The 25,187-nt window shown below is 45.6% G+C and overlaps 1 protein-coding gene across 11 annotated transcripts in view; it reads left to right on the top strand.

Annotated features, from left to right (window-relative positions):
• UBAP2 (ubiquitin associated protein 2) overlaps nucleotides 1-25,187 on the top strand; it is a 553,760-nt gene that overhangs the window by 85,248 nt on the left and 443,325 nt on the right. For all 11 annotated transcript variants that reach the window (XR_004538612.1, XM_033935342.1, XM_033935354.1 and 8 more), the window contains one exon: nucleotides 18,627-18,737. Coding sequence is in view for 10 of the 11 variants with exons in the window: in XM_033935342.1 (XP_033791233.1) it covers nucleotides 18,627-18,737 (111 nt within the window). In the remaining variant the exon portion in view is untranslated. The remainder of the gene's footprint in view (nucleotides 1-18,626; nucleotides 18,738-25,187) is intronic.

The raw sequence follows: 25,187 nt of genomic DNA, 5'->3' as shown, positions 1-25,187 counted from the left end.
TTTCTTCGCCTTTAGATCTTCAGACACTATCATCCCAAGGTCCCTCTCCCCGTCTGTGCATATCAGCTTCTCTCCTCCTAGCATATACGGTTCCTTCAGATTATTAATCCCCAAATGCATTTCTTTGCATTGAATTTTAGTTGCCAGGCATTAGACCATTCCTCTAACTTTTGCAGATCCTTTTTCATATTTTCCACTCCCTCTTTGGTGTCTACTCTGTTACAAATCTTGGTATCATCTGCAAAAAGGCACACTTTTCCTTCTAACCCTTCAGCAATGTCACTCACAAACATATTGAACAGGATTGGCCCCAGCACCGAACCCTGAGGGACTCCACTACTCACCTTTCCTTCCTCCGAGCGACTTCCATTAACCACCACCCTCTGGCGTCTGTCCGACAGCCAGTTTCTAACCCAGTTCACCACTTTGGATCCTAACTTCAGCCCTTCAAGTTTGTTCAACAGCCTCCTATGAGGAACTGTATCAAAGGCTTTCCTGAAATCTAAGTAAATTACATCTAGCATATGTCCTCGATCCAGCTCTCTGGTCATCCAATCAAAAAATTCAATCAGGTTCGTTTGGCACGATTTACCTTTTGTAAAGCCATGTTGCCTTGGATCCTGTAACCCATTAGATTCAAGGAAGTACACTATCCTTTCTTTCAGCAACACTTCCAATATTTTTCCAACAACTGACGTGAGGCTCACTGGCCTGTAGTTTCCTGCTTCATCCCTGTGACCACTTTTTATGAATAGGGACCACATCCGCTCTCCTCCAATCCCCAGGAATCACTCCCGTCTCCAGACATTTGTTGAACAAGTCTTTAATAGGACTCGCCAGAACTTCTCTGAGCTCTCTTAGTATCCCGCAATGGATCCTGTCTGGTCCCATCGCTTTATCCCCCTTCAGTTTTTCAAGTTGCTCATAAACACTTTCCTCCGTGAACGGCACAGAATCTACTCCATTTTCTTGTGTAACTTTGCCAGACAATCTCGGTCCTTCTCCAGGATTTTCTTCTGTGAACACAGAACAGAAGTATTTGTTTAGCACATTTGCTTTTTCCTCATCACTCTCCACATATTGGTTCTCAGCATTTTTTAGTTTAGCAATTTCATTTTTCAGCTTCCTGCTTTCACTAATATATCTGAAAAAATTTTTGTCTCCCTTTTTTATATTTTTAGCCATTTGTTCTTCCGCCTGTGCTTTCGCCAGATGTATCCCTCTCTTGGCTTCTTTCAGTTTCACCCTGTAGTCCTTTCTGCACTCCTCTTCTTGGTTTTTTTTATATTTCACAAACGCCAACTCTTTCGCCTTTATTTTCTCCGCCACTAGTTTGGAAAACCATATTGGCTTCCTTTTTCTCTTGTTTTTATTGATTTTCTTCATTTTTATCCCAAGACAAGCAGGCAGGTATTCTCACTAGTGGGGGTGACGTCATCCGACGGAGCACCGATGCGGACCTCTCACAAGCATACTTGCTTGTAGAAACTTTAGTAGTTTCGAGTTGCCCGCACCGCATGCGCGAGTGCCTTCCCGCCCAGTGCACCGGGCTCGTCTCCTCAGTTCTTACTTTTACGCGGAGCCAAGAAGTCCGTCTTCGACTCTGTGCGAAGTAATTTCACTTGTGCCTTCTAAGTCCGCAGTTTTGGGTTCTTTTTACTCATTATCGTTGGTTTTCGTCGTGTTTTCTTGTTTTAAAAAAAAAAAAATTTCTTCCATCCGTTCGACCTGGCAGGCTACGTGGCCGCAGTCCCGCGGCTTCAATCTAGCGGTGGAGCTTTTTCGGCCTATGTCCCAGCCTGTCACTGGTTTTAAAAAGTGTGTCAAGTGCCAGCGCGCGATTTCGCTGACGGTCCCTCATCGACGCTGTCTTCAGTGTCTCGGGCCTTAACACCTTCCGAAATCGTGCCGTTCTTGCTCCACGCTTACAGCACGTGCATTCAAGCGTCGCTGCTTCTTGTGGGAGTCGCTGTTCAGCATGGAGACTCGACAGAGCTGTCTTCGAAGAGCGCTACACCTTCGACGTCCTCCTCAACTTTGCCGCCTTCCACCTCTGCGGCCCCGAGTTTGCTCAAGCCTGCTTCGTTTGTGCTGGCTCCGACTCCGACGCCTGCTGCGGTGCCTTCCTCTATCTCTTCAGGTCAGGTAGCACAGCAGCCCATTCCCCCCGTGGTGCTCAAGGTGCCCAAGGCTTCTAAGCCCAAGCACTTAGGCTCCAGGGACCGCGAAGCCCGTGCAGGAGGTCCCATTGGGGATGCGGATCCCTCCTTGCCGGCTTCGTTCCAGACCTTGCTGGAGAAGCAATTCATCGACCTCTTTACCACTATGGGGCCGAAGCTTCTATCCCAAATCCAGCCTGGGCACGCAGAGGCCTCCCGCGAGGTCGAGCTGCCTCCAGTGCCTCAGCGACGCACACTTTCTCTGCAGGAAGCCGAGTCTCTGTGAGTGTCTGGTCTGGCATCGATACATGTATCGCAAGGAGCAGAGTCTTTGCGAGTGCCTACATTGGAACCGATTCCCTCGATGCAAGGAGCAGAGTCTTTGTGAGGGCTTCCATCGGTCCCGATGCCCTCGATGCTGAGCCTCGAGGCTTGGCGGGTGCCTCGAGGTGCTTCTTCCCAACCACCTCTGCTGCGATCCACCGCTTCCAGCCCCATCCACTCGCTGGAAGCCTCAACGGTGCCTCATTCACCTCGACGGTCGAGGCCTACTTACAGGCACAGTTCTGGTCATCGCTCGAGGCAATCTTCGAGGCATTCATCCAGGCATGCCTCGCCTCGTCGGAAGCAGCCTTTCCACGAATATTCGCGTCAGGCCACTTCGCCTCCTCCTGTGCCGGAGCTCGAGGATACCATGGGATCTTATTTTCCCTGTCGATCCCCGGCCTCGTTGGATCCAGAGGCCTCGACGTCCTTGAGTCCTTCTCGGGGCCCTGCTCTGGCTGACCAGCTGTCTTTCTCCGCTTTCCTTCGACAGATGGCTGTGGATTTGGACATTAGCCTGGACTCGGGGTCCAAGTTTTCTAAGGAGTATCTGGAGACGATGCATCTCCTTCAGCCGCCTGCTGAGTCTCCGGCTTCCTCTGCATAAGCTGCTAGACCAGACCTTCATGCGCTCTTTTGAAACACCTTACTCCATCCCAGCTGTTCTCGGGAAATTGGATGCCAGGTACCGCACGGTACACCATAAAGGATTCGATGGTGCCCAGCTCTCCCATCAGTCCCTCTTGGTGGAGTCCTCGTTGAAGCGGACTCATCCCTCCCAGGTCTATGCCACCTTTCCACCTGGCCGGGAGGGCAAGACCATGGACAGGTTTGGCAGGCGCATCTACCAGAACTCGATGGCCTCTCGAGTCCTGAATTTTGCAACCTACTTTGAGTTTTTCATCTCGGTCCTGCAAAAGTTCATGCCCTATTTGGACTCTCAAGCACAGTTCGAGTACCAGGAGATTCTGGCTTCGTTGTCCCAACTACGGTTGCAAATGATGCAGTCGTCCTACGACGCTTTTGAACTCTCTGCGAGGGCTGCTGCTTGTTCGGTGGCCATGCGACACTTGGCGTGACTTAGGATCATCAATATGGACCCCAATCTTCAGGACAAGCTGGCTAACGTCCCGTGTGCTGGAGCCAACCTCTTCGATGAGTCCGTCGAAGCGGCGACTAAAAAGCTGTCGGACCACGAGAAGTCTTTCCAGTCAGTTCTCCATCCGAAACCCAAGCCTGTTGCTCCTCGTCCATCACGCCCGCCTTTGATCTACCAGCGGCGTTACCCTCCGAAACAGGCCTCCCCTATTCGTCAGCATGTTAAGAGGCAGCATCCGTAGAAGCAGCAGCAAAAACCTCAAACATCTGCTGTCCCCAAGTCTCCTCAGCCTTTTTGACTGTCTCGTGGAGCGCATAACTTCCATCGTTCTGCCCTTCCCTCTTTTTCCCCCCATCGGAGGTCACCTCCATCACTTTTATCATCGATGGATGGCTATTACCACTGACCTCTGGGTTCTTTCCATCGTAAGGGAGGGATACTCTCTTCAGTTCCATCGAGTTCCTCCAGAACATCCTCATCTTCAATACCGAGTGCTTCCTTTAGGCCTGGCTTCGTCACCCAGAGTCTTCACCAAGTGCCTGGTTGTAGTGGCCGCAGCACTCAGGAACCATGGTCTTCAGGTGTTTCCCTACCTCGACGACTGGCTCATCAAGGATTCCACGTCTCAGGGAGTCGTCCAGGTGACCTGGAGGACGATCTGGTTCCTGCAGAGTATGGGGTTCGAGATCAACTTTCCAAAATCCCATCTGCAACCTTCCCAGACTCTTCCCTACATAGGAGCTATTCTGGATACCATTCAACTCAGGGCATTCCTTCCTCCGCAACGCCTGGATGCTCTGCTTCATCTTTGTCATTCAGTGTCCTCTCGCCCGTCCATCTCGGCGAGACACATGATGGTTCTTCTGGGCCACATGGCCTTTACAGTACATGTGACTCCTTTTGCCAGACTTCACCTCAGATTTCCTCAGTGGACCCTGGCATCTCAATGGACGCAGGTATCCGACCCTCCGACTCGACACATCCAGGTCACTCCTGCTCTGACACATTCTCTTCGCTGGTGGATGCTCTCTTCCAATCTCTCCAGAGGTTTTGCTGTTTCACACGCCTCCCCATCAGAAGGTTCTCACGACCGACTCCTCGACCTATGCTTGGGGGGCTCATCTGGATGGTCTGCGCACTCAAGGCTATTGGACCAGTGCGGACCGCCTGTGTCACATCAATCTCCTGGAACTCAGGGTGATTTTCAGTGCTCTCAATGCTTTTCAGCATCTCCTTCACGACATGGTAGTTCTCATTCACACGGTCAACCAAGTTTCCATGTATTATGTCAATAAACAAGGAGGCACAGGATCGGCCTCCCTCTGTCGGGAAGCTCTGAAAGTTTGGGATTGGGCTATTCGCCACAACACCTTCCTCAAAGCAGTCTACATTCAGGGGGCGGACAATGCCTTGGCGGACAACTTGAGTCGTCTTCTACAGCCTCATGAGTGGACTCTCCATTCCACGCCCCTTCATCACATCTTCTCTCTGTGGAGAACGCCTCAGATAGATCTCTTTGCAGCCCTCCACAACTTCAAACTGCATCAGTTCTGCTCCAGGATCTACACTTCTCATCGCCTCGAGGCAGATGCTTTTCTTCTGGACTGGAGGAATCTCTTTCTGTATGCGTTTCCTCTCATTCAAAAGACTCTGATCAAGCTCAAGTCCGACCGGGCCACCATGATTCTGATTGCTCCTCAGTGGCCCAGACAACCGTGGTACTCCCTTCTTCTTCAACTCAGCAGCAGGGAGCCCTTCCTTCTACCACTGTTTCCATCTCTGCTTACACAGCATCAGGGATCTCTGCTTCATCCCAACCTGCAGTCTCTACACTTGACAGCTTGCCCTCTCAACGTAACTCCCCTTCAGTTTTCATAAGCTGTGCGGGATGTTTTGGAAGCTTCACGGAAGCCTGCTACTAGGCAATGCTATTCCCAAAAATGGACTAGATTCTCTACTTGGTGTTTTTCTCATCAAAAGGAGCCTCAACATGCCTCCTTATCCTCAGTTTTGGACTATCTTTTGCACCTATCTCATTCTGGTCTCAAGTCTACATCGATCCGAGTCCATCTGAGTGCAATTGCTGCTTTCCATCAGCCTCTTCAAGGGAAACCTCTTTCTGCTCATCCTGTGGTTTCCCGATTCATGAAAGGATTTTTCCATGTTAATCCTCCCCCTCAAACCGCCTCCAGTGGTTTGGGACCTCAATGTTGTTCTTTCTCAGCTTATGAAACCTCCATTTGAACCTCTTAACAAGGCTCATCTGAAGTATCTCACTTGGAAAGTGGTGTTTATCATTGGCCTCACTTCTGCTCGTCGAGTTAGTGAGCTTCAAGCATTGATTGCGGATCCACCTTTCACAGTGTTCCACCATGACAAGGTGGTCCTTCGCGCTCATCCCAAATTCCTCCCCAAAGTGATCTCAGAATTTCATCTGAATCAATCCATTGTTCTTCCAGTGTTTTTTTCCAAAGCCTCATTCTCATCCTGGAGAATCAGCTGTTCATGTTGATGTTTTGGATGTCTTATATTATTAATATGATAATATGTATTTATAACTTGTAATTTATTGTACATCGCCTAGAAAGTTTTATATAGGCGATTTATCAAAATAAACCTGAACTTGAACTTGAACTTGTTCATAGTCTGGACTGTAAACGTGCTTTGGCTTTCTACCTGGAACGTACCAAGCCTCACAGAACTGCTCCTCTACTTTTCATCTTCGATCCGAACAAGTTGGGACGTCCTATCTCTAAGTGTACCATCTCCAACTGGATGGCAGCTTGTATCTCTTTCTGCTATGCCCAGGCTGGATTACCCCTTCACAGTAAAGTCACAGCCCATAAGGTCAGAGCAATGGCAGCCTCTGTTGCGTTCCTCAGACCGACACCGATTGAGGAGATTTGTAAAGCTGCCACTTGGTCCTCGGTTCATACCTTCATTATTGTCTGGATACTTTCTCCAGACGGGATGGACAGATTGGCCAAACTGTATTACAGAATTTATTCTCCTAAGTTGCCAACTCTCCCTCCATCCCATTGTGGTTAGCTTGGAGGTCACCCACTAGTGAGAATACCTGCCTGCTTGTCCTGGGATAAAGCAATGTTACTTATCGTAACAGTTGTTATCCAGGAACAGCATGCAGCTATTCTCAAGTCCCACCCACCTCCCCTGGGTTGGCTTCTCTGCTAGCTATCTGAACTGAGGAGACGCGCCCGGTGCATCGGGCGGGAAGGCACTCGCGCATGCGCGGTGTGGGCAGCTCAAAACTTCTGGAGTTTCTACAACCAAGTATGCTTGTGAGATGTCCGCATCGGGGCTCCATTGGATGACGTCACCCACTAGTGAGAATAGCTGCCTGCTGTCCCTGGATAACAACTGTTACGGTAAGTAACATTGCTTTATCGCTCCTTTAGACCACTATCTTTCCACTTCTCTTATGTCCTCCCATCCTAACAGTTCTTTTTTCAGGTACTCTCCCATTGAATTAAAGTCCGTACTTTTGAAATCTAGGACTTTAAGTAACGTGCGGCCGCTCTCCACGTTAGCCATTATATCAAACCAAACCGTTTGATGATCGCAACTTCCCAGGTGAGCACCCACTCAAACATTAGAGATACTCTCTCCATTTGTGAGGACCAGATCCAATATCGCTTTTTCCCTTGTGGGTTCCGTCACCATTGTCTGAGCAGAACCTCTTAAAAGGCATCCACAATCTCCCTATTTCTTTCCAATTCCACTGACGGAACATTCCAGTCCGCATCCGGCAGGTTGAAATCTCCCAACAGCAGAACCTCCTCTTTCCTTCCAAACTTTTGGATATCCACAATCAGATCCTTATCAATTTGCTGTGATTGTCGGTGGTCTGTAGACTACACCCACGTAGATAGAAGTTCATCTTCTCTTTTCAGAGCGATCCATATCGCTTCTTCCTTTCCCCAGGTCCCTTGCATTTCGGTCGCTTGGATATTGATCTTTACATAGAGAGTACTCCTCCACCTTTTTGACCATCTCTGTCCTTCCTAAAAAGATTATATCCCGGTATGTTTGCATCCCATCCATAGGATTCACTGAACCATGTCTCTGTGATAGCGACAATATCTAGATCTGTCTCTAACATCAGGGCTTGTAGATCATGAACTTTGTTGCTTAGACTGTGAGCATTTGTGGTCATCGCTTTCCAGCTATTTTTCAGCGGTAATTTCCTTTTTCATATGGATTTTTGTTTCGTTTCACTTTCCGTTGCAATACTAAGAAATGAGTTTCTGATATTGTTTATGATGCAATCTTTACTACTATCACATCTTTTCTTTTGCCTGGGGTGGTCTCTATAATTGTCCTTCATACATACACCACCCCCACCTTCTAGTTTAAATGCCTAGAAACATATTGTCTAAATTTCTCTGCAAGGTTTCTTTTTCCTGCTGTAGTAATATGTAGCCCATCAGTGCAATATAGCTTCTTGTCCTTCAATGTATTTCCCCATCCTCCTATGTACCTGAAGCCTTCTTGATGACACCAGGCTTTGAGCCATCTATTAAAGTCCTCTGTGTTTTTCACTCTTTGCTCTCCCTTTCCATATGCAGGCAGTATTTCAGAAAAAGCTAAAGTCTTTACAAAAGGATTCACGCCCTCAACAAGCTCCCGAAAAGCTTTCTGTGCTGCAAGTGTGGAGTTGTTGGCCAGGTTATTTGTTCCCAGATGGATAACAACATCAGTATTAAAATCCTTAGTTTCTTCCTTAATTATAGTCTGTATTTGCCTGGAACTCCTGGTAGTTGAGGATCCTGGAAGACATTTCACTATTTTGGTCTCCTCGCTTTGTGTTCCAAGGTTAATGCCTCTGATGATGGAATCCCCCAACAGTAATATTTTTCTGTTTTTGGCTTTTTTATTTGTGCTTAGGGTGCGCTTGTTCTCTTGAGTTACCTTCATTGGTTCCAGTCCCACCTCCCTTCTGTTTTCTTGAGTATCGCAGTGCACTAGTGGAGCGAAGGAGTTCTGTAGAGGTAATATTAGTGAAGGTGGATGTTTCTGTGTTACATGTCGCAGTCTTCCTGAGCCTACTGTGACCCATTTATTCCTGGGCTGTTTTATTCTTTGAGGTAGAGGTGGTAAGTTGGTATGATTTTGTGGAGTGATGGAAGCTGCTTTAATTGTATTCAATTCCTGTTTAAGTTTGTAGAGCTCCTCCTTAATACTAGCAAGTTGAAGACAGATGAGGCAAGCCTTAAGCCTCCAAATAGTGTGTCTTGGAATTAAAGCACCACAGTGATTGCATAGAATAAAGGTCATCTTGATTGATTGGGAAGTGACTTGGTTTGAGTAGTACTGATTATTTGGGTCTCTATATATGAACAGTGGTCCCTGGGATGTGTGGGACTATAAGTCTTACCCTTAGTCCTATGAAGAGGAAATAAGATTTAACAAAGGAAAGAGAAAGGTTTATTTTTTTTAAAGTAAGAAACAGGGAGAAGAGAAATTAAGCAGATATAATGCTGAAAAACAGTGCAAAGAGCAGAATATGAAATGCTGAGTAACTTAGCTTTTACAAGTTCACAGGGCAGACTTGTTCACAGCACTGTCCCAAAGATAATGCAGTTAACCTTAGTAGTAAATCAGAGCCCCACCCTTCTCCTCCTAATCAACAGATACAGTAGTTGAAAACCTAGTAAGTCAGAAATACAGGTTCTATACCACCCTAAAACACAGGATTTTAAAGAAAAATGCAGACTCTATACTAGAACTGTGGCTACCCCAAAACACAAGATTTTAAACAGAAATACAGGCTTTATACCACCCTAAAACATAGGATTTTAAACAAAAATGCAGGCTTTATACTAGAACTATGGCTACCCCAAAACACAGGATTTTAAATAGAAATGCAGGCTCTATACCACCCTAAAACACAGTTCTTTCTGAGTAATCCCTTTATAGAGCGCATTGTAGTAGTCTGGTCTTGATATAATGAGAGAAAGGATAAGGATATTTAGCAAAGGAGTTTCTAATAAATTTATTTATCCCAGGACAAGCAGGCAGCATATTCCCACATATGGATGACGTCACCGACGGAGCCCCGCAGCGGACAGCCTCGAAAGCAAACTTGCTTGAAGATCTCGAACTTTCGAGTGTTGCACCGCGCCTGCGCGCGTGCCTTCCCGCCCGAACTAGGGGGCGCATCTCCTGAGAGGATCCTCAGTTCGTTTATTTCCGCGGAGACAAGAAGACACGTTTTCTTTCTCTGCAGCATTGCCTTCTCATCACCGCGGCTGTTTCTTTTAATTTAAAGTCGGTCGCTGTGTTCATTTTCATTTTATCTTTTATTTTTCGTGTAAAAAAAAAAAAAAAAAAAAAAAAAAAGTATATTCTTTTTTCCTTTCAGTTCGGCCGTCGAGCTTTGGGCCTAGGCCTAGGCTCCTTCGTTCGACACGGACTTTATTTTTTCCATGTCCCGGCCTCTTACCGGGTTTAAACGTTGTCGACAGTGTAATCGGGTGATTTCGGTCACCGATCCCCACTGCCGTTGTTTACAGTGCCTGGGTTCCTCTCATTCCCCAGAAGATTGTCATCGCTGCTTTACCCTCACTCCACGAGCTTTTCGGCGGCGTTGTGCTCAATTTTTTCAACTTTTCGGTATGGAGCAATCTTCGGAGCCGGCCTCGACCGTGGCGGCTGCACCGGTCTCGAAGGCCTCGACTCCGACGACCTCGACACCTGTGGTCTCGAAGGCCTCGACCCAGACTCCGGCTGGAGTTTCGGTCTCGAAGGCCTCGACCTCTTCTACTTCGGTTGCCTCGAAGACGACGTCTTCCACGAAGCCTTCTACGGGGGGTTAGTCTCCGAGTTCCATTTCAGGTGCCGTATCCAAGAAGCCACCAGAGTCCTCGGCGCGACCACTTTCAAAGCGTACCTCCAAGATAAGGGAATACTCACCTTCGAGGTCGCCCTCTTCGGAGCGTACTGCTGCACATACGAGGTCAGAACCTTCTGTCTCGGTGCCGATGCTGGAGGACATGTTAAAATCTATCCTCACCACTCAGATTAATTCTTTGGTGGCTCAACTGGTCCCGTCCTCGACCTTGCCTCGGGCTGACCAGCCTGTTACTCAACCGGAGCTTCCAGTCTCCCGAAGCCGATCCCGGACACCGAAAAACATTTCTTCATCGGAGTCGTCTCCGGGCTCACCTCCTCCGAAGCATCGGTCGAAGCATTCCAGACATGTGGCCTCCAAGCTTCGGAGAGAGTCTTCGACGTTGGATACCGAGGCTTCTTTGTCTCGTTCGTCGAAGGCGAAGCAGGGTTCTCGACATCGAGCCTCCACTCGAAGCCCTTCTCGATCCAGAACCCCATCGAAGCCAGTCCGTCGAGACAGTTCTCCACACACCTCGACTCATTCTATACCACGTACACCGGGTACTTCTCCATCCAGGAGTCTGAAGAGGAAACATTCTCTTACTCCACTTCACAGTACAGCTTCTTCTCCTACTGTGCGTATGGAATCGGACATTTCCACATACTCTAGAGAAAATTCTCCATCCTACTCAGTACAACATAAATCTCGCAGTGGCTCTCCTGAAGAATCATCTGACCCAAAATCAGTTTCTTTTGCCAAATTTATTTTTGACATGGGCCAAGCTCTCAAGCTAGACCTTCATTCAGACTCTAAATATACTCCTGAGTACTTGGCGGATATGGAGCTTCCCCATCCTCCTAAAGAATCACTCAGATTGCCTATGACTCCTGTTCTCCAGCAGACTCGCAATATGGAGACTCCTTATTCTATCACTGCCATCCCATCTAAATTGGAATCTCGTTACAGAACGGTTCCATCTAAAGGATATGAAAAGTCTCAACTTTCTCATCAATCTCTAGTGGTAGAGTCATCATTGAAGAAAGCACATCCCTCCAAAATTTATGCTTCAGTTCCTCCTGGTAGGGAAGGCCGTACCATGGATAAATTTGGTCGACGTTTATACCAGAATTCTATGATGGCAAATAGAGTTCTGAATTATAATTACATTTTTACGTCCTATTTCAATCATTTTTTAAAGATTTTGTCTTCCTTTTACCCGGATGTCTCCACCACTCGTCTATCAGAATTTAAGAATATCCTTAAGACTCTTTCTCAATTGAGACTATTCATGCTACAAGCTTCCTATGATGCCTTTGAACTCTCGTCTAGAGTCTCGGCATTTGCAGTAGCCATGCGTAGATTAGCATGGTTACGGATAGTGGACATGGATCCTAATCTTCAGGATAGATTGGCTAATCTTCCTTGTCAAGGAAATGAATTATTCGATGACTCTATTGAGGCAGCTACAAAGCGTCTTTCAGAACATGAGCGCTCTTTTGCTTCCCTCATCCGTCCAAAACCTAAACCTGCACCAACTAGAGGTTTCAAACAAACTCCACGTCGCTATCCACAGAAAACAACTCCTGCTTTTTCTAGACCTCCTGCTCGTCGGCCTCCTCCACAACAATGACAACAAAAGTCACAGACCCCTGCTAACACTAAGCCTGCTCAGTCTTTTTGACAATCTCAACTTGAGCATTCAAATTTCTCTGTTTCCAAATTCTCCCCTCCCCATAGGGGGTCGCCTGTCCAATTTTTATCATCAATGGGAGCTCATAACATCAGATCTCTGGGTACTTACCATTATCAGAGAGGGATACTCTCTTCGACTCCTTCAGGTGCCTCCAGATCGCCATCCAAGAGAGTGTCTTTCAAATCAGTCGCATCTTCCTCTTCTTCTTCAAGAAGCTCGGGCTCTTCTTCTCCTGCGAGCTGTGGAGGAAGTTCCTCTCTCCCAAAGGAACTCGGGATTCTACTCCCGTTATTTTCTAGTTCCCAAAAAGACGGGGGATTTGCGACCGATTTTGGATCTCAGAGCTCTCAACAAATTTCTAGTCAAAGAGAAATTTCGAATGCTCACTCTGCCAACTCTATATTCCTTGATGGATCAAGGGGATTGGATGTGCTCCCTCGATCTCAAAGAGGCCTATACTCATATCCCCATTCATCCAGCTTTTCGCAAGTACCTCAGATTCCAAGTAGGAAATCTTCATCTTCAGTACAAAGTTCTCCCCTTCGGACTGGCTTCTTCCCCCAGAGTTTTCACAAAATGCCTTGTGGTTGTAGCTGCAGCTCTTCGCAACCAGGGTCTCCAAGTATTTCCATACCTAGACGACTGGCTCATCAAGGCTCCATCTCTTTCAGGGGTTATTGTAGCGACCCAACAGACTATTCTCTTTCTTCAAAGTCTGGGATTTCACATCAATTTTCCCAAATCTCAACTGATTCCTTCTCAGTCTCTCCAGTTCATAGGAGCAACTCTGGACACTATCAAACTGAGAGCATACCTTCCACAACCACGTCAGGATGCACTCCTTCAAATTTCTCAACAATTCTTCCAACTTTCCACTGTTCCAGCAAGGAAAATGATGGTTCTGCTCGGTCACATGGCCTCTACAGTTCATGTAGTTCCTTTTGCCAGGCTTCATCTTCGCATTCCTCAATGGACACTGGCATCTCAATGGCAACAATCAGTGGATCCACCAACTCGACTAATTTCCATCACTCCTTCATTAAAGAAGTCTCTCCGTTGGTGGATGCTCTCTTTGAATCTTTCAAGAGGTTTAATGTTTTACCCTCTTCCTCATCAGAAGGTCCTCACAACCGACTCGTCAATGTATGCCTGGGGAGCCCATGTGGACGGTCTTTGCACTCAAGGGCTCTGGACCCAAGCAGACCGGAGGTGTCCTATAAATCTGTTGGAACTCAGAGCGATTTTCTATGCTCTCAAAGCTTTTCAGCATCTTCTTCACGACATGGTGATTCTAGTACGTACCGACAACCAAGTAGCCATGTATTATGTCAACAAACAGGGAGGGACGGGATCTCACTCCCTATGTCAAGAGGCTCTGAAATTGTGGCAGTGGGCGATTCTCCACAACATCTTCCTCAGAGCAGTTTACATTCAAGGTCAACACAACTATTTGGCGGACAAATTGAGTCGTCTTCTACAACCTCACGAATGGACACTCAATTCTCCTACTCTTCGCCAAATTTTTGCTCGTTGGGGGACTCCGCAGATAGATCTGTTTGCGTCACCTCTCAACTTCAAACTGCCTCAATTTTGCTCCCGCATCTATACTCCTCAACGTCTCGAAGCGGATGCGTTTCTACTGGACTGGAGGAATCAGTTCCTTTATGCTTTTCCTCCGTTTCCTCTGATTCTCAAGACTCTAGTCAAGTTGAAATCAGACCGGGCCACCATGATTCTGATAGCTCCTCGGTGGCCCAGGCAACCTTGGTTCTCCCTTCTACTTCAACTCAGCACCAGGGAGCCCCTACTTCTACCAATATTTCCTTCTCTACTCACGCAGAATCAAGGATCTTTGCTTCATCCCAATCTACAGTCTCTACATTTGACAGCTTGGTACCTTTCTCTGTAACAGACTTTTCTCAATTCTCTCCATCTGTACAAGATATTTTACTTGCTTCCAGAAAACCATCCACTAGGCAATGTTATGGTCAAAAGTGGACAAGATTTTCTGCTTGGTGTTCTACACATAATTTACCACCCAGATCTGCTTCATTGACATCAGTTCTGGACTATTTACTTCATTTATCACAATCTGGATTTCAGACTACATCTATCCGAGTCCATCTTAGTGCTATAGCTGCTTTTCATCAGCCTTTGGAGGGCAAATCCCTTTCTGCACATCCCATGATTTCTCGTTTTATGAAAGGACTTCTCAATCTACATCCTCCTCTTAAACCACCTCCTGTGGTTTGGGATCTCAATGTTGTTTTAGCTCAACTTATGAAATCTCCTTTTGAACCACTTGACAAAGCTCATCTCAAGTATCTCACTTGGAAAGCTGTGTTCCTGATTGCTCTCACTTCTGCTCGTCGTGTCAGTGAGTTACAAGCGTTAGTGGCTGATCCACCTTTCACAGTTTTTCACCATGACAAGGTTGTTCTCCGTACTCATCCTAAATTCTTGCCTAAAGTCGTTTCAGAATTTCACATCAATCAGTCTATTGTTCTACCTGTATTTTTTCCAAAGCCTCACTCTCACCCAGGAGAGGCGGCGCTTCATACTTTGGACTGTAAACGTGCTTTGGCTTTTTACCTGCAACGCACTCAGATTCACAGAACGTCTCCTCAACTTTTCATATTCTTTGATCCAAACAGGTTGGGTCGTCCTATATCGAAGCGTACCATCTCCAACTGAATGGCTGCTTGCATTTCTTTTTGTTATGCTCAGGCTGGTCTTCCTCTACAAGGTCGAGTGACGGGCCATAAAGTTAGAGCTATGGCGGCATCTGTAGCTTTCCTCCGATCAACTCCTATTGAGGAAATCTGCAAGGCTGCCACTTGGTCCTCGGTTCATACTTTCACCTCTCATTATTGTCTGGATACTTTATCCAGGAGGGATGGCCATTTTGGCCAATCTGTTTTGCATAATCTTTTTTCGTAAATTGCCAACTTCCCTCCATCCCTTTTTACTTAGCTTGGAGGTCACCCATATGTGGGAATATGCTGCCTGCTTGTCCTGGGATAAAGCACAGTTACTTACCGTAACGGTTGTTATCCAGGGACAGCAGGCAGATATTCCCACAACCCTCCCACCTCCCCTGGTTGGCTTCTTGGCTAGGTATCTGAACTGAGGATCCTCTCAGGAGATGCGCCCCCTAGTTCGGGCGGGAAGGCACGCGCGCAGGCGCGGTGCAACACTCGAAAGTTCGAGATCTTCAAGCAAGTTTGCTTTCGAGGCTGTCCGCTGCGGGGCTCCGTCGGTGACGTCACCCATATGTGGGAATATCTGCCTGCTGTCCCTGGATAACAACCGTTACGGTAAGTAACTGTGCTTTTAGAGCTTATCATTCCAAACGAAGTTCAGAGTTGTCCACTTACTCATTTTCTCAGTGGTTAGTTATGGATTAGAGAATGACACAGGGAAAAAAATCTGTCCCCGTCACTGCCCCGTCCCCGGCTCACCGGCCCCTTCACTGCCTCGTCACCACCATCCCCTTCACCGCCCCGTCCCGTCACTGCCATCCCATTCACAGCCCTGTCACCATCACCGTAGCATCCATATAAGCCTCAGTACTGCAATATTTAGCTTATTCCTTCCTTATAAATCAAAGTTCTGGCTGCTGAACTAGAGAAAGATGTTCAGCTGACAGGGCTTTGTTTATAAATTTTTAGCAACACAACTAATATACTACTTTATCCTAAAGCAAGAAAAAGAAAATAAATAGAATTTTTTTTTCTACCTTTGTTGTCTGGTTTCTGCTTTCCTCATCTTCTCATTCAATTCCTTCCATCCACTGTGTGTCTTCTCTCTGTGTGTCATTTGCTCTGTTACTATGCCTCACCCTTCACCCCCCCCAATTGGTCTGGCACTCATCTTCTTCCCTCCGCTCCCCCATAGTCTGGCATCTGTCTTCTTCCCTTCCAGCATCTTCTCCCCACTCTGTCTTCTACATTTCCTTCAGGGTCTGTTCCTCTCCACCCTCCTTCAATGTCTGTTCTATTCCTTTCCATCATCACCTTTCCCTCCCTCCTTCACCATCTGTTCCTTTCTACCACCCTTCAGCTCCTCCCTCCTTTACCATCTGTTCCTTTCTACCACCCTTCAGCTCCTCTCGCATGGCCTATCTATCTACCTCCCTTCCTCTTACTTTAGTGGCACATTACATTGTAATTTGTGCAAGCTGCTGGAGCCTGAGAGCTCGGTCCCCAAACAATCTCGCTTCTGTGTTCCTATTTTCCCCATTTCTAATATCTTCCCTATGTATCTGACATTGCCCCCCCCTGTGTCTATATACCATCCCCATGGCATGTATGTTCCCTTTATGTCTCTATCCCTATGCCCCCATGCATATAATTTCCCTTCTGTTTCTGTTACCTTCCTGTGTCCAGATTTCCCCTCTCTTCCTCTTCCACACCAATGTGTCTCTTCTCTTCAACCCCATCTAGCTTTTTTCCCTCTTTCTGGCTCACCTGCCTGTCCTCCCCTTTCTTTCCTGCTCTGGGTCTCTCTCTCTCTCTCTCTTCATCCCCTTGGCCCAGAATCTCTTTCCCTTTCACTCCCTCCTTCCTAGTGTGAGCTGGAAACACGCGCAATCGCGCGGTCCAGCAGCCCCCACCTGCCCAATCGCAGTGTTACGCCATTTCCCTCCTTCCACCTCACCTTAGATGCCGAGTTTGCCGGCTTTCTTTTTTGCCCAGTCGCACGCGCGGCTGCTCAGTTGTTCAATCTTCTCCTCTGATGCAACTGAAAACAGGAAGTTGCAGCAGAGGAGTCGATTTGACAATTCGAACAGCCGCGCGTGTGTCTGGGCAAAAAAGAAAGCCGGCAAACTTGGCATCTAAGGTGAGGTGGAGGGAGGGAGATGGCGGAATGCTTCGATCGGGCGGGAGGGGGCTGCTGGACCGCGCGATCCTTGATTGACTCACTGCAGAGACAAGACCATTCACCGCTCCACGGGGCGGTGAATGGCCTTGTCCCCATCCCTGCAGCGACCACTATTTTTTCTTTACCCTTTTCGGCGGGTAACAACCACCGTGTCATTCTCTATTTTGAAAGCGAAAGCTGGACACTACGGAAACAGCAGAAAGAAAATTGACTCATTTGAACTTTGGAGAAGGATTTTAGGCATGCCATGGACTGCTTGAAGAACTAACAAATCGATTCTTGAAGAGATCAAACCAGCTATGTCACTTGAAGCCCAAATGATGAAGTTATGACTGTCTTATTTTGGTCATAGCATCAGAAGAGAGAGATCACTGGAGAATGACATCATGTTTGGGAAGATCGAAGGAACCAGGTGAAGAAGGTGACCTGCAATCAGATGGCTGGACACATTGTAAACAACTATGGGGACTAGCACAAAACTGATTTTTTTTTTGTAGATCTGCATTTCATGAAGTCGCTAGGACTTGAGCATGCGTCGATGGCACCTAACAACAACCACCCATTTAGAAAGTAGCTCAAAAGACATTGTTAGTGAATAGGCTTTTTGAAATTGTTCATCATCCCTGTGGGTTGGGGTGGGCAATTAGGACAATTATCCTTGGCTGCCCTGTCACAGGGGGCCCCAAACCTGCCTAAAGTTGAAAGAGGGACAGATTGCAAACAATCTTTGGAGCTCCTTCCCATTTGTCAGCCTCAGGCACCATCATGTCTAGTACCAGCTCTGCTGTGGCTAAAACGTAGTGGTCCATACTGCAGGTACTTTACTTGAATTGAGTAGAAGTGGTTTTAGGTGTAGGAAATGTAAGATATGGAGCATTTTCAAAACTATGCACATGTTGATGGAAAAAAATATTTATAGAACAAGTGATTCCAATCTGTGTAGGTGCTTTTATTTTTAGGCAATTTTCAAAATGCAATTTTAGAAGTTTACTGCAAAGTTCCAAGAGGAAAGTACTGTGGATTTTGCAGCTCCCTTCAGCTGTTTGAAAATTGCCCCCTTAATGGTTACCTGTTCAACAGAGAATTTGCAATACAGCTCTGTCTGTCGTTCATCAAATATTGTACTCCTCTTCTCTTATTTGTTTTCAAAGCTTGTGGGAAATCTATCAACCCACAAGATGTTTGAGATCTGAGGGAGGGATGTTGCTCATCAATTTAAAATAAAATGGAATTTGTATATGTTAAATCTAGAATATCGATTTTCTCACTTGCCGGTAAGAATCTCTTAAATTCAATTCCAGGTATAATGAGATTATGCAAAGATCATGTCTTTTAAGAAAATGTTAACAACACAGTTTTTGTGGATGCCATTCTTTAACTTTGTGGGTATTATTTGTTTTAGATTTAAATAATTCTGTATTGAGGAAATTTGTGGGGGAAGACATTTGTTTACTGGATTTTATAATGTTTGTGCTTGAAATTGTGGATATAAATGTTTTGTACATTGCTTAGATTTAAGTGATTCATAAACGTTTAAAATAAATATGAACAGTATTCAAGTATGTGTTATATAAAGGTTGTAAATGTTGCTTCATTTTTAATTTTTATTGCCAGCTTATGGAGGTGACAGGGAAGATCCAGGATGAGTGCATAGTTGCACTACATGATTGCAATGGGGATGTAAACAGAGCCATCAACATATTGCTAGAAGGAAATTCTGACACAGTAAGAACATTGTTACAAATTATAATTCACCTGTTTTTGCATCTTTTATTAAGGTTATAACAGTTACAGTTCTTATGGTGTATAAAAGATGGAGGCAATTTTAAGATCTAGGACTAACATTAGAATCTCACTTCCTTTAGAAAAGCTAGAGTTTTATTTTATAAGAGGGATTCTATTTGTTTTTTGATTGATTGGTTGATATATTTATTTTTATATATGTGAGAAATGAAGTCTCTTATTTCCATTTTCTGTCTTCTATGATACCTGGACAAGCTGATCCATAGGTTATGTCCTTGAACAGCATAGTGTGGACAGAATATAAAGTATTGCTTTCGGCTAGTTAAAATCCAAAGAAAACAATGCGGGAATAATGTATTAAGTGGAATTTATCTGAGCTCCTATGTATACAGTTGGGAAAGACTGCTGCTTCTTGTAGATATATTATGCTTGACCTGAGGGGGCGCTTTGACCTAATTTGATTGCAATAGTAAAACAGTAGATGGTGGCAGAAAAAGAACATCTATACCACCATTCTTGCCCTTTACCACTCTCCAACTATTAAGAGTGCATAATAGCTATCAGTTGTAGAGCTTGTCTACTTGTAACATATGTCTGCTTGTAACTGAGGAGAACATGGTACAGTGCAGTGTTTCTCAAAACGTGGTATGCGTACTCTTAGGGGTACGCAAGCTACTTCTTGGGAGTATGCAGCACTGCACGGGTCTCCCATCCCCCTTCCTCCTTAATGGCCGCCACCACCGAGGATCCCATGTCCTCCTTATTGCCTACATGCCCGCCCCCCTCCAATGAAGCCGCTGCCACAACCAGGGATCCAATGCCCTCCTTCCTGTCCGCTCCCCTCCACTGAAGCCGACCCAGAAGGCTTCCCTCTGATGTCAGAGCTGACATCGGAAGGAAGACTTCCGGGTCAGCGGGAGATCCCAGTTATCTCCTTCCAGGTGGGCTGTTACTTCTTGCCTTCTGCAGCACTTGTTGCAGGGACACGCCAGCAGCTGTTTTACGCTGCACATGGCTGATGTCAGAGGGAAGGCTTGTGTGTCAGCCATGTGCAGCATGTAAAAGTCTCTGCCCGCACATCCCTGCAACAAGTGCCGCTGAAGACAGGAGGATGGCCCTGAAGGAAGCAAGTGCGGCCCTGGAGCGAGCAAGTAATGGAGAGAGAGGACATGATTTGGGGAAAAGGAGGGGGGTAGAAAGGAGCGTGTTGAGACATGAACAGGGCACGATTTTGGGATAAAGACTGGAAGGCAGGGAGGGTGCACAAACTTGGGACACAGATGGAAGGAAGAGGCATGAACATGGGACACAGAAGGGAGGGAGGAAGGTGGCATTAACTTGGGACATAGGAGGGAGGGAGGGAATAGAAATGGAGAATTGTTGGGCATCAGTGTGTGAGTGAGAGGGAAAGATATAGTGAGAGGGAAAGGAAGAAAGAGGAAAATTGGGCAGAGAGAGGAGCAAGATAGAGATGCATGGGAAAGAGAAGGATGATAGGGAGAAATGTTGGATATGGTGGTGGAGAGAGCACAGAGGGACAGATTGAAGAGGTTGCAAGGGGAGGAATGTTGGACATAGTGATGGAGGGAGAGATGAAGCATTGTGCTAGAGAGGGGTGATAGAAGGAGAAATTGACATGGGGCTGGTGGTCAGTGGTGAAACATAGAAACCTAGAAACATGATGGCAGATAAAGGCCAAATGGCCCTTCTAGTCTACCCATCTGCAGTAAACATTATCTCTTTCTCTCTCTGAAAGATCCCACGTGCCTATCCCAGGCCCTTGTGAAGAATGCTGTATATGATCCGGGGGATGAGAGAAGAAGAAATGTTGAATGTGGCAATAGAGGGGGTGGGAGAGATGCATTCTGGATCTCTCTCCCCCCCACCCCATTCCCTTTGCAACAAGGGAGGAAATGAGAGAAAGACAGATGAACAGTGAGAGAGAAAGGGAGAAATGTTGGCAATAGGGGTGGAGAGAGAGGAAGAAAAATTGGTCTCATGGAGGGACAGAGAGAGATGTTGGTCGGGTGAAGGGAATGAGGTCCGGAGGAGAGGAATCGTGCAGGAGGCAGAAAGAAAGAAATATTGGATGTACAGTCAGAAGGAAGTGCAACCAGTGACTTATGAAACTACCAGACAACAAAGGTATGAAAAATGATTTTATTTTCAATTTAGTGATTGAAATGAGTCAGTTTTGAGAATTTATTTCTGCTGTCTATATTTTACACTATTATTTGTCTATTTTCCTATAGCTGTTACTGAGGCGATATTGCATACACTTCTCCCTCCGTATTCGCGGTTTCAGCACTCACGGTTTTGCTGATTTGCGATTTTTGGCATGTTGGCTCATCCCCCCCCAAATTACATCATCCATTTGTAAAGTACAGTACTGATAAAATTTTTGTCACTTACCAGCTTTCGCACAGAAAATCGCTGCTTCCTGAAATACTTAAAATTCCTGAGAACTCTTTACCACCTTTGTCAAGAGTGTATTATTTACCTACAAAGACTCAGGATTCTCAGAAGAAAGAAGGTGTTGGAAAACCTCAGGAAAGTTCCCTGGACGTTTCCGCTTTATTGGAACAATCAGATAGAGAAGTGGCTATCTCAGCCACTCTCTTATTGTCTGTGGCTTTGGCTCCAGACAAAGATTGGATCCTTAAACTCTTCTTTAAAAATAGATCCAGAGACTTCCTGGGTTTCCATATCCAAATTTTTCCTGATGTCTCTAGGGAGACTCAAAAGAGAAGAAGGGAATTTCTATTATTGAAACCAGGTGTGACTCAAATTGGAGGTTTATTTTTCCTTAGATATCCTTGCAAATGTGTAGTGAGGTATTGTACTTTAAAATATGTGTTCTTTGAACCGGCTCATATGACGGCTTTCCTCTCCACTAAGCACCTTGAAATGGAATAATATCTATGTCCAAGTAATAATTTAGCTCTATTTCAGCATCAGATAATGAGCTTTCTTGTTTATTATTATTAGATAGTTCAATCACTCCTATTCTTTAATCATGGATCCTAATTTTGAGGACTAGTGTGTGATTAAGTAGAGAAATAATTTCCTATTATAATTTGATTTATTTTCTGGATGGAAAGTAATTTTAAAATTATGTTATCTTAATTACACTTTCTGTACAAGATGATATGCTTGTTAAATAATGTGAAAACTTATAAATAAATAAATAAAAAAAAAAGAAAACCGCTGCTTCCCAGCTTCAGATGCGCTTAAACAAAAGTACGCGGTGATTTCACCAAACTGCAAATTAAAAAAAAACCCACCCAAAACACTAAATAAATAAAAACCATGTCAAGCTCTTGTGAGCTCTTCTGCCTCAGGCCTTTTTCAATGAAAATAAAGTGCGCAGACAGAAGCAGCGCTGCAGCTATTTGTGCACTTATAAAGCAGGAGGAGCAAAGGGTCATCTATTACGTCCCATGAGGAAAATATAATGCAGTAATAGTAATAATAATGCCAATTCTGAAGAAGGAAGGCTGCAGCTGCTTAGAATTGCGAAAGAGCATGTACACACAGTCTCTGCCCCGGGAATTTCCTTCACTGGGTTTCCCCCTGCTTCTCTTCCGAGTGGACTTTTCTTTGTGCTTTACTAGCGAGAAGACGATGATTTCTCCATTACCTCCCTGCCCTCGGGTCTTCGGGAAGAAAGAGCTGTATTTTTGTTATTCGCGATTTCAATACTTTTGAAAGTGGTTGTTACCAAAAAACCGCGAATAACATATAAAAAGTTATTCGCGGTTTTTCCGTGTTCACGGGTCTGTTCCGAATGCAGAGGGAGGAGTGTATTTTAAAGTCATCTGCCTTGACTTCTTTGAACCCCCCCTCAAATATAAATGATGATTTACATTTACAGTGCAATAGGTGAGACATTCTAGACCAGGGTTGCCCAAGTCCGGTCCTTGAGATTTACTGGCAGGCCAGGTTTTCTGGATATCCACAGTGAACATGCATATGAGAGATTTGCATACCAAGAAGGCAGTGCAAGCAAATCTCTCTCATGCATTTTCATTGTGGATATCCAGAAAACCTGGCCTGCCAATAGATCTCGAGGATTGGACTTGGGCAGCCCTGGTCTAGAATGTCTCACCTATTGCACTGTAAATGTAAATCATCATTTAAATTTGAGGGGGGGGTTCAAAGAAGTCAAGGAGATGACTTTAAAATACACTCCTCCCTCTGCATTCGGAACAGACCCGTGAACACAGAAAAACCGCAAATAACTTTTTATATGTTATTCGCGGTTTTTTGGTAACAACCACTTTCAACAGTATTGAAATCGCGAATAACAAAAATACAGCTCTTTCTTCCCGAAGACCCGAGGGCAGGGAGGCAATGGAGAAATCATCGTCTTCTCGATAAAGGACCGCTTCACAGTATGCTTCTCAAGGGAGATGTGCATCTAATTTACCCTTACCCGTATCGCTCCAAGAGTGGTTTAGAGTGATACAGGTAAGGGTAAATTAGATGCACATCTCCCTTGAGAAGCATACAGTGGTATGGGGACTAAAACTATGCCAGGGTACACCTGGCAGGGCCTCCGCGTGTGCGGATCACCAGACTTGATGGACCCAGGGTCTGATCCGGAGATGGCAATTCTTATGTTCTTATCACCTTGACGAACACAAACTGATAAGGACCAGCCAGCACAGCTTCAGCAAAGGAAAATTTTGCTTGACAATCTTACTGCACTTCTTCGATGGAGTAAATAGGCAGATAGACAAGGGTGACCCAGTCAACATTGTATATCTCGATTTTCAGAAGGCGTTTGACAAGGTCCTGCATAAACGTCTACTTTGAAAAATTGCGAGCCATGGATTCGAGGGTAATATATTCACGTGGATTAAAAACTGGTTGGCGGATAGGAAACAGAGAACGAGGATAAATGGACAATACTTAGACTGGAAAAGCATCACAAGTGGAGTGCTGCAGGGTTCGGTGCTCGGACCTGTGCTCTTCAACATATTTATAAAAGATCTAGAAATTGGCACGACGCGTGAGGTGATTAAATTTGTGGACGATACAAAATTATTCAGAGTAATGAGGACCCAGAAGGATTGCGAAGACCTACAACAAGACATAAACACACTTGAGGAATGGGCCACAAAATGGTAAATGAGGTTCAACATGGATAAGTGCAAGGTGATGCATGTCAGGAACAAAAATCATATGCACGAATAGAGGATGTTCGGTGCTATACTCAAAGAGAGCCCCCAGGAAAGAGACTTGGGAATACTTGTAGACAAGTCAATGAAACAATCCGCGCAATATGCGGCGGCGGCGAATATGGCAAACAGAATGCTAGGAATGACAAGAAGGAGATCAGAAACAGATCTGAAAAGGTTGTACTGGGCCATGGTAAGCCCCCACCTGGAATACTGCGTCCAACACTGGTCACCGTACATGAAAAAGGACATAGTACAACTCGAAAGGATCCAGAGAAGAGCAACAAAAATGGTTAAGGGGCTGAAGGAGTTGCCGTATAATGAGAGGCTAGAGAAACTGGGCCTCTTTTCCCTTGAAAAGAGGAGACTGAGAGGGGACATGATCGAAACATTCAAGATATTGAAGGGAATTGACTTAGTAGAGAAAGAGAGATTGTTCACCCTCTCCGAGGTGAAGAGAACGAGAGGGCTCACGCTCAAGTTAAAAGGGAATAGATTCCGTACAAATGTAAGGCAGTTCTTCTTCACCCAGAGTGTGGTGAAAATCTGGAACGCTCCTCCAGAGGCTTTTATAGGGGAAAGAACCCTTTAGGGATTCAAGAAAAGGTTGGATAAGTTCCTGCTGGACAAGAACATACACAGGTAAGGCTAGACTCAAATAGGGCACTGGTCTTTCTACCTAAGGGCCGCCGTGTGAGCGGACTGCTGGGCAAGATGGACCACTGGTCTGACCCAGCAGTAGCAAATCTTATGTTCTTATGTTTTTAAGAGATTTGTAGCACTGCAACATTCATACATTAACATCTCATTACTGCCTTGAGCAGAATTCTCAATGTGACAGCCAGTTTGTTAGAGAGTTCTGTAAATTTGGTTGGAGTCTGGAATCCAATTATACTCTTCTAGCCCCAATCTCTTCTTTTTCAGGCTACAGATCTGTTTCTGTTGGCATTATTGGTTCTGGCTGGCCTTGCTGTTTCAAGTCCTTATTTATCATTCTTTGTTGTTTTTGGTGAGTCTGGTATCTAGGAATTCCTGTGTGTCATCATCTGACCTGCTTGTCCTCAGAAAAAGTGAAATTACTCACATGTAGCAGATGTTTTCTGAGGACGGCAGGAAAAGTATTCATGGATACTCTTCCATCTTCCCTAGGAGTTTCATGCTTTATGCTTTTTAGCCAACTGTTGGTTCCATGCAACTTGGACAGGTGGGAAGGTAGGAGCATGTTAAAGGCTTCCTAGTCATAGAACAC

The sequence above is a fragment of the Geotrypetes seraphini genome, chromosome 1, assembly GCF_902459505.1.
Source record: "Geotrypetes seraphini chromosome 1, aGeoSer1.1, whole genome shotgun sequence".
Lineage (NCBI taxonomy): Eukaryota > Metazoa > Chordata > Amphibia > Gymnophiona > Dermophiidae > Geotrypetes > Geotrypetes seraphini.
Note: the sequence above shows the minus strand (reverse complement) of the source record. Positions and strands in the feature narration are given on the sequence as shown.